This window comes from Dipodomys ordii, unplaced genomic scaffold (genome assembly GCF_000151885.1).
Source record: "Dipodomys ordii isolate 6190 unplaced genomic scaffold, Dord_2.0 Scaffold70, whole genome shotgun sequence".
NCBI lineage: Eukaryota > Metazoa > Chordata > Mammalia > Rodentia > Heteromyidae > Dipodomys > Dipodomys ordii.
The window spans coordinates 6,057,971-6,067,830 of NW_012267286.1; the positions used below are offsets into that span (position 1 = coordinate 6,057,971).

Here is a 9,860-nt window from a genome sequence, read left to right on the forward strand (position 1 = left end):
GCCGTGCTCTGAAGATGCCAGCTCATGGTTCCCGGGGCCTGCACTCGAGAGTCCTCGGGATGGCAACTGGCGTTTCCCCCGGGGCTCCAGGCACTGGGCACTGGAGGCTGGAGGGGAGAGCACCAGGGGCAACGGAGGGGGCGTGGCCTCGCGGGAGGAAGCGGCGGCGCTCAGGGGGCGTGGCCGGGGCGTGGCCTCGAGGGAGGAAGCTGCGATGTTCAGGGGGCGTGGCCGGGGCGTGGCCTCGCGGGAGGAAGGCCGTGGAGGATGCCGCGGTGTACAGGGGGCGTGTTTGGGGGCGTGGCCTTGCGGGAGGAAGCAGCGTTGCTCGTAGGGCGTGGCCTAGCGGGAGGAAGGCCGTGGAGGAAGCAGCGATTTGCAGGGGGCGTGTCTGGGGGCGTGGCTTCGCGGGAGGTAGGCCGTCCAGGAAGGAGCGGGGCCTGTGCAGAACTCTGGTTCGCACCGCAGCAGCTGCGGCGGCGGGCGTTGCGGGAGTCGCGGGCGGTGGGCAATGACTGAGCTCGGCCTGGGGTCAGCAGGCCCTCGCCCTGCAGGTAGGAGGGAGCGCCGGGCGCGCAGGCTGGAGCGCGTGCGCCTGTCTACGGGGCGCGCGCACGGGGGTGCCGGGGCGGAGGTCCCCGACTCTGCGGGTCCGGGTGTGGGGGCCGGAGCAGCCCTGGAGCCGAGGGGCCGGAGCAGCCCTGGGAGCCCGGGGCCGCCGCCTCCCGGCAGCGGCGGGGGCGGCGGGGCGGGCGGGGGCCCGCCGCCTTTGTCCTCCCGCGGCCGGGCCATTTAAACTTTAAAGGCCGCGCGCTCCCTCCTCCCGCCGGCTTCGCTCGGGACTCGGGCCGCGGCCCGCCGGCCCCGCGAAGGCCCGGCAAAGGCGGTCGTTCCTGCCGGCGGAGGGCGCAAGGCCAGCCCGCCAGGAGCAGGGCCGAGGCTGCCTGGCACACTTGAGCAAGGGTCAAGCCTGCAGTCGGGGCCTTGGTTTCAGATCCCTGGCCTTTCTCCAGCGTTACAGGAGGCCCCGAGGTTGTGCGGGGAGTGGCCTTGCTGGACCACAGGACGGGGGCCAGTGGCCATCCCTCTGCCGCTGTGCTGGGATCTGGGACGCCGGGCCACGTCCATGGGTTCCATTCCTTTCCTCGCCTGCTTCCTTTGCTTTCCTCACACCCTCCTGTGTTCTAGACTCGAGGTGGCTTACTGAACAGATGGTTGGCCGAGAATATGGGCAGTGTGGAAAGGAGGTAGGGCTGCCCAGAGACTTTCTAATCTACAGGTGGCTCAGACTTCAGTCCCAGCTCCATCCACAGCGCCGACCTTGGACAGGTGTGGCCCACTATCGCTGTCCCTTAGTCCTGGAACTGCCACTGGGCGATAAAGTATCGAAAGTGGTAGCAGTAGCCTTATCTGAGAGATTATGAATTTTTTTTTTTTTGGGTCCGGTCTTGGGGCTTGAACTCTGGGCCTGGGCACTGTCCCTCAGCTCTTCAGCTCAAGGCTAGCACTCTACCACTTGAGCCACAGCGCCACTTCCGGCTTTTTTTCTCTCTGCTTATGTGGTGCTGAGGAATCGAACCCAGGGCCTCAGGCATGCAAGGCATGTGCTCTACCACTGAGCCACCTTCCCAGCCCAAGATTATGAAATTATTATACGGGAAAAACAATGAGAGTTTTAAACAACACACACACACACACACACACACACACACACAGAGAACAATTTAGGGACAGCAGGACTAGCACCAAAGGGGTGGGGTGGAACCAAGTGGTGATAAAATCTCATGTTTCGTTACATTACAGAAGACATTTGTAAACCTCATTAAAATTATATTTTCCAGTGTGGTGGCTAGGCCTGCAGCCCCAGCTGCTCAGGTTGCTGAGGTGGGAAGATGTCAAGTTTGAGGTTAGCCTAGGCGATACACAGTGAGAACTGACCCCTCCAAAATAGTTTCTCCATGTCAACAAAGCTGTTTATAGTTTTAGGTTTGGGTTTTGTTACTCAGCTGTGCAATGACACTTGTTTGTTAAGTATGTTCTTGGAAGGTTGTCTGCTTAGCACTTCGAAGTACCTCAGGGTGGTCATGTGTTGCATTTTTCTGCAGTCTGGGTAAATTGATCAAATTCAAAGATGTTTGGAACTTTGTTTCTGAGATCTGTCTCCATGGCTTTCGGTGCTGACTTAGTACTCTGGAATGGCCCCTGCTCCTAGCCATAAATTGCTGCTACAGATATAGGATGCAATTCTATATTATAGGGAGGATCAGACGTTGGATCAGAACCAAGTTGTTTTCAGAGTCGTTTCTTTCTAGGTCTGCAGCATTCATAACAAAAGAAAGTCTGTTGCCAGTGTCTCATGCCTGTAATCCTTGCTATTAGATATCTGATCTAAGGATTGTGGTTCACAGCCAGCCTGAGCAAGAAAGCCCCTGTGACTCTTACTTTCCATTAACCACCAAAAAGCAAAAAGTGGAGCTCACGTGGTAGAATACTAGCCTTCAGCAAAAAAGCTAAGGGACAATGCCTAGATCTTGCTCCATTACCAGCATGAAAATGAAATCCATAGTTCTTGACCAAGCGGGAAGAAAATTAGAGATAACTGAACTTCCACCTTAAACTGCTGTAGCCAGAAAGTCCTTCAGATCTCTCAGAGAATATGAAGAACAGATTTGAAGACCCAGTAAAGGATATACCTCCACTGCCTTTACCTTTCGACCCTGGAGTTCTTTGGTGGTGGGGTGTGTGACACAGCATCTTTCAGGTCACTTTGTGCCTCCTTAGGCTTGGTGGTGAATGGTTCCAAAATGTTAGAGGAGGTGAACTGTCAAGTCTGGCACCTGCACCCCCTTTCCAGCCACACAAGAGGGTCGGGATAGGGGGGGCAGTGTCATAGGTAATGGTGTGGTTTTGTTTTTTCCTGACTCAGCTCTCTCTGGCTCAGTTGGTTACTGTATAATTGGATACAAGATGAGGAGAGACCTGGACAACATTTGAATGTGGCAGGAGGGGGAAGTCTGTACAGGTGTCAGCTGTGCAGGGACTGCAGCCTGGCCTGCCTGTGGGCAATTATAGAGGTGACCAGGTGGAGGGTTGCTATGGCTACCAGAAGGTCAGTGCTGTTCTCAGGTCTTGTGTCCCAGGAGAGAATTTCACTCAAGATGTGAAATGTAGAAGTGATAGCCAAGACTCTTTAGGATAGTACAGTGTATTAGAACACACTTATAAAGGTGCTAGTGGGTGGTCTCCAAGAAGAACCATTTCTCCAGTGGCCCAAGCTATCACATTTAGGGGGCTTGGCACAAAGTCTCTCTCCAGACCCAGCCAACCCAGAGTGGATGACTTGAGGCTGAATTATAACACATCTCAAGAACCACTTTACGTGTGTGCTTAGGCAAGCTCCAGGACCATCTGAACTATATTTGTACAATGAGATTGTGATAACATGGGAATGGCTAGAATACAGTTTTGAGCCTACTTTAACTGGTTTAGGCCAGAACTCAGTTTTCATTTGGGACCAGAGGTGGGAAGATGTTTATACATTTGCAGATCAAGGGTGGACAGGAGGGAAGGCTACAAGCAAAGTCTGAACAGTAAAAGAACAGATGGGCCACATTGTATGTGTTCGTGGGGAGACTCGAGTTCTGATCCTTTTGCAAGACTGGCTCTTCCTTTCCTCCACCCAGAATCCTCTTGTGTGTAAACCTCAGGTGTTAGCCACAACCTGGATTCAGTTTCTCTGGTGACTCAATTTCTGCATAGCAAAGCAATTGCTTGCTTCATTCCCACTCCACAGTCTTGGGCATGTTTTGCGGTGGCTGTGTTGGTGTAGTATTTTCTCCACTTCCATGTAGCAGATGCTGGGGGAAGCTCTGAGCTTTCATCCATTGGTTCTTGAGCAGCTTCCTTCTATTTCCAAGGGTCATACAGAGATTCCAAGGGTCATACAGAGAACAGAGGGGGAAGGGAGCTCTCTGCTGCATTTTACTACTTTAAGTCACAAGGTCAACTAACCAAAGTCAATCTTTTTTTCTTTTTTTTTATCATTCTTATTAAATAGGCGAAGAACAAAACATGACAGAAACAGATGCCTTTTACAGAAGGTAAAGTGTGTTCCTTTCTAATACAGGTCATTTGCTGGTCATGAACATCTTGTAGAACTCCAGCAAGAATGGGAGCTTGAGAAGAGAGTGGAGTTTGCCAATTTCAGCATGTGGGGAACTGATTTCTAGATTGCTTAGTTGCTGCCCTTGGTTGTCTAAACCTGGGATGGTGTTTAATAATTAACAGAATATGGCCTAGTGCTGTAGAGCTTGCACCCTGCCAGGCTATTGTTCTTGGTCACTGGATCCTGGGCAGGAGGGGGAAAGATCCCTGTGGAGTGCCCCAGATGTGATGGGAAGCTCATGGGAGAGATATGCCATCCAGCATGTTAACCACCCGGGTCCCTTACCTGCCCAGCCCCAGCGTGCATGTCTGCCTCAACCTGGGGGAAGCCACAGACCTGCATGGTACATGTACCTTGGGTGTGGAGAGGCTCACTGTTCAATATGACTTAACAATTGGTTTTTTAAACCTTTGATCCATAGGGAAATGTTTGATCCAGAAGAGAAATACAAGATGGACCACAAGAGGAGAGGAATTGCCCTAATCTTCAATCATGAGAAATTCTTTTGGCACTTGACTCTGCCGGACCGGAGGGGCACTTGTGCAGACAGGGACAACCTGATTCGCAGGTAGTGCTTGCTTCTGCATGTGAAAGATGACCGATACACTGAGCTGATCTGAACTTGCCAGTGTCACTGGTAACAGGTCAGGGGCCCTACATTCCCGCCCCCCCATATACACCATAAGGTCTGTATGCATTGGGGGTGCAGGAATGTCAAGCACCTAGGCCCACAAACTAGCACAAAACTCAAATTGGGGCCTTGCTTCAGAACTTGCCTGAACTAGCTTCCCTCCCATTCTGTTCAACCTGAATAAGCTCTGCATTGTGATTAGCATATTTGTGAATTAAATTGCTCTCATTAGGGTTAAATTCTACTGTGGATGATCAAGGAAAACCATCACATTCTTTTTTTGGGGGGAGGGAGGGGCCTCTAAAAAAAGCAGACATATAATATGACATAAATGTGTGTAGCTGTTCCCTATTTTACAACTTGGAAAAAGTCCTAAGATAGTATTTCATTTAATGTATCATCACCAGGTTTTCAGATCTAGGATTTGAAGTGAAATGCTTTAATGATCTTAAAGCAGAAGAACTTCTGCTCAAAATTCATGAGGGTAAGTCATTTCTCAGTTAAATAGTTCATCTTGCTCTGATGGGATTGAGTACTTGTGGTATCCATAAAGACAGTCACAAATTATTCATTGTATGACAAAACCAAAGTATCATAAGCTCAGGCTTGCAGGTCTTGGTCCTGTCCCTCTTTTTGGATTATCCACCAGATCTAGAGATGCTAGCAAGTATATGTCTGCAAATTTTTTTACCATGCCACTAGTTTAGAGTCTGTTATTCTAGATAGGGGTGAAATGGCTTCTACATTTGGTTTTGAATTTAGTAAGGTCTGACTAAGTAGCCCAGGCTGGCCTCATGTTCACAGTATATTTACATGTATCTTGATTTTTGCAACATCATTTTGTAGGAGGCATTCTGATAACTTATCAATGCTGCATGCCATGGATTTTCAAATCAGCTGCTAATGGGCTATTATCTACATAATTATTTTGAACTTTATTCAGAGCTTTGGAGCCCAGTCTTGTCTTGATACTCTGTCTCTCTGGGTGTGTAGATACACCATGGAGGCGTTTGGAGTTGTTTAGGGACATCATCTGGGTCTTTCCAGTCTGCCTTACGGAAGTTGAGACAATTTATTGCCAACTTACTTGGATCTTTTTTGTGCATGTGCATGCATGTGCCTTTACTGGGGCTTGCACTCAGGGCCGCATGCTCTTGCTTGGCTTTTTGCTCAGGGGTAGTGCTTTGAGCTTTAATGATGCAGATTTTTAAAGATCAGAAAGAGTTTGTTAAAAGATTTTAAAAAGTTGTGTTCATTGCAGATGTTATGTGTGTCTTGAAGGGTAGCAAGAGCTACCACACCATAGGAATGTATCTGTTCTAGCGTTAGTAGATGGAATTCTCTGTAGATAACAAGCATCTTGTGTTCATTTCTATGTGCTCATATGGGGACCTGCCTAGTATCAACCTCAAGCCATGCTGATGCTGACTGCTTTTTGTGTGTTTTCCTGAGCCACGGCGAAGGCAATCACATTTATGCTTTTGATGCCAAGGTTGAGATTCAGACACTAACTGGCTTGTTCAAAGGAGACAAATGTCAGAGCTTGGTTGGAAAACCCAAGATCTTTATCATTCAGGTAAGACTGATCATAATTATCAAAATGCATGGTTTGGTACTTCTGATGATAAAGCTTCAAAGTCTATTTCCACCATAACTTTCTCCAGCAATTAGAAAGGCTCTTTGTGAAACCTGGCCAATCTGAGTTGCATCTGGAACAGTAGCATCTGGATTGACCTTTGCAATGACAGGAATGAACCCAGGAGCTGCTGTCTAGCTGGGCTGGGTGTGGAGGTAGCCATGGGAATGGGAAGATGTCATGAAAGAGGACCATGCAAGGCAGCTTGGTCAGACTCAGTTGAGGTCTGTGGAGAGCATGCCACATTGGAAATGATGTAGACAGACTAGTCTGGGCATACCCTGCCCATACTTCTAAAAACAAGACAGCTGCCTGCCTGCCTAACTGCCCAAAGTATCTCAACTAAGTATGTTAGGAATATACTTTTTGGTATAAGATAATTTGGCATCTCAATAGAGATCTTTTTCTTCCTTCTTTTTATTATTAAGGAGTTGTACAAAGGCGTTATAATTCCATACGTCAGGTAAGTTAGTACAATTCTTCTCAGACAATGTCACCTCTTCCTTTGCTTTCCCTCAGTTCACTAGGGATTTCAAACAAAAGGGAGCCCCAGTGCTGCAATTTTGTGTGCTTCCATTAGTGGCCTGAGGGAATGAAATTGTACCACATTCTGCCCTAAAGTTGTGGTACAGGGTGGGCATGCGGAACAGCTATACGAACAGCATGCTTGAAGCCTTGGGTTCAATTCTTCAGCACTACATAAACAGAAAAAGCTGGGAGTGGTGCTGTGGCTCAAGTGGCAGAGTGCTAGCCTAGAGCCTAAACAGTGCCCAGGCCCTGAGTTCAAAGCCCCAGGACTGGCAAAAACGAAACAAAAAACCAGGTAAGATTTCTGGTTTGGACTACTTCATGGAATATCCATGTTCTGGGGAGCTGGCTATGGAAGTCTAGAACCTAAGGTAGGAGTCCTGGTTGGCTGGAGAAATAGAAGTAATCAGGAAATGGTTGGTCTATGTGAGTCACAGCAGTAGCTGAGTTTATCCAAGTTACATGAAGCTTGCCGAAAGGAGTGCAAAATGTAAGAGATGGGACTTCGTTGTCTCTGTCCTGGAGGCTGCGAGCCTGAGATGGTGCTGGCAGAGCTGGCTGCTTCTGACGCCTCTCCATGGCTTCCCAGGCCAGATATCCTTCTCCTGTCACATGGTCTCTCTTTGTGCATGTCTGCATCCTTAGTTTCCTCCTCCTTCATTAGAACACCTGTCTCATACTGGGGTAGATTCTGCATCGAGCCTTCTGACTACATGCTATCTTAATTCCCGTTGAAGGGGCTGGGGCTTAGGGCCTTGGTGTGTATGTCTTTACAGGCAGGACACAGTTCAGCCTGTTAGTACTCAGGAGTAGAATTTTGGGTTGAAGATTAAGTTTAGCACTAAGAGCTTTTAGTGCTTTCACAAGCGTGAAGTGCTCTGGATTTGATCAACACACACACACACACACACACTCACACGTTTAATGATAGTGGGCCAGAATTTGATCCACACACACAGACACACACACACACGTGTTTAATGATAGTGGGCCAAAATTAGTGCATACAAACCTAGAACCTTCCTTCAAAGTGCAACCCAGAGGAGAAAGGCACACTGAAGGCTGTCTCAGGCCAGGCAATGTCATCTTGACACCTGAAACTGTTGCCTGATGAAAAATACTTACGTGAATACCATAGCTTTTAAAACAGAGTAACTCCCAGTGCTGTGGTATGATTAATAACATGAGAAATTCTGAAAACACAGTGGGTTTCTCCTTCTCTACCGAATACTCTTCAACATAGTTTGGGTGTTTGGAAAGGCCAATTTTTTAAAAAAAATTATTAACTAAAAGAAAATAAGGAAACAGCTATTCGTCCCTTGTCAGCCTGAATGCTTTCTGGATTTTGTTTTGTGGTACTGCAGAATGAACCCAGAGCCTTGTGCTTGCATGCTAGGTAAGTGTTCCACCTCCTCACCCATTTTGAGGTGTTTTGTTTTGGGTTTTTTTTTGGCTGGTCCAGGGGCTTGAACTCAGCCTAGGGACTGTCTCTGAGCTCCTTTTGCTCAAGGCTAGCTTTCTACCATTTGAACCAGAATGCTACTCCTGGCTTTTTCTGTGATTAACTGGAGACAAGAGTCTCAGGACTTTCCTGCCCTGGCTGGCTGCAAACTGCGATTCTGAGATAGATCTCAGCCTCCTGAGTGGCTAGGATTACAGGCGTGAGCCACTGGCATCTGACCCCCTTTGAGTTTTTGTTTTTATTTGCCAGTTCTGGGGCCTGGGCACTGTCCCTGAGCTTCTTTTGCTCAAGGCTAGTATTCTATCACTTTGAGCCACAGCACCACTTCCTGCCTTTTCTGTTTATGTGTTACTGAGGAATCAAACCCAGGGCTTCATTCATGCTAGGTAAGCACTGTACCACTAAGCTACATTCCCAGCCTCTTTTGAGTTTTGAGACAGGCTCTTACTACCTTTCTTCCCTGGGTTGGCCTTTCATTCATTCTTACCTCCATCTCCCCAGTAGTTGGTATAGTCATGTGTCACCATTCCTGGACTAATGTACTATTTACTTATTTTGTTTCCTCTGATATTGATACAAGTTGAACTGAATTCCACATTTGGTACACAGTGGGAAGAAAACAGTAAGCAAAGAAATGTCTTCCTCCTCTTGTAGGCATGCCGGGGAAACCAGCATGATGTGCCTGTCATTCCTTTGGATGTGGTGGACCATCAGACAGACCGGCTAGACAACAACATAACAGAGGTCGATGCAGCCTCTGTGTACACGCTGCCAGCTGGAGCCGACTTCCTCATGTGCTACTCCGTTGCTGAAGGTGAGTGGGTGTTTCTTGCAGTAAGACTGTCATGGCCGCTCCTGACTTCCCCTAGGAGTGAGCTGGGTCAGGTTTTTTGACATTGAATCACCACATCCTAAAAGTCCAAGATGTAGAAGAGCTTTCTTTGATCAGACGGCACAAAGATCAAAGTATAGAAGAAGAAAAAAAGTCAGATGCCAGTGGCTCATGCCAGTCCTAGCTACTCAGGAGACTGAGATCTGAGAATCACAGTTCAAAGCTAGCCTGGGCAGGAAAGTCTGTGAGACTTATCTCTAATTAACCACCTAAAACCCAGAAGTGGAGTTGTGGTTCAAGTGGTAGAGTGCTAGCCTTGAGCACAACAAAAACTCAGGCACACTGCCCAGACCCTGAGGATAGGCACAAAATAAAAAAGTATAGGAAAAAATTATTTCTGCAAACTCTTGACTAAGTAACAATATTTAAATGCTACCACTGCTGTCAATTCCTAGACATGGTAGTCACGGGACACCTTGTTGAGAAATGTTTTGATAAAAGAATGTCTTCGGGGGCTGGGAAGGTGGCTCAGTGGTAGAGCGCTTGTCTTGCATGCCTGAGGCCCTGAGTTCGATTCCTCAGCACCACATAAGCAAAAAGAAAAAA

General features: G+C 48.1%; 1 protein-coding gene across 2 annotated transcripts in view; it reads left to right on the forward strand.

The window, feature by feature from the left end:
* Positions 1 to 409: 409 nt before the first annotated feature.
* Positions 410 to 9,860, forward strand: part of Casp6 (caspase 6, apoptosis-related cysteine peptidase) — a 10,702-nt gene continuing 1,251 nt past the window's right edge. The window contains exons 1-7 of one of the 2 annotated variants that reach the window (XM_013023795.1): positions 422 to 554; positions 1,189 to 1,247; positions 4,058 to 4,100; positions 4,587 to 4,733; positions 5,204 to 5,280; positions 6,197 to 6,372; positions 9,077 to 9,236. In XM_013023795.1, coding sequence (XP_012879249.1) covers positions 4,072 to 4,100; positions 4,587 to 4,733; positions 5,204 to 5,280; positions 6,197 to 6,372; positions 9,077 to 9,236 — 589 coding nt within the window. In that variant the 5' untranslated portion in view covers positions 422 to 554; positions 1,189 to 1,247; positions 4,058 to 4,071. Of the gene's footprint in view, positions 555 to 1,188; positions 1,248 to 4,057; positions 4,101 to 4,586; positions 4,734 to 5,203; positions 5,281 to 6,196; positions 6,373 to 9,076; positions 9,237 to 9,860 lie in introns of both variants that reach the window. The other variant, XM_013023794.1, reaches the window with a different exon arrangement.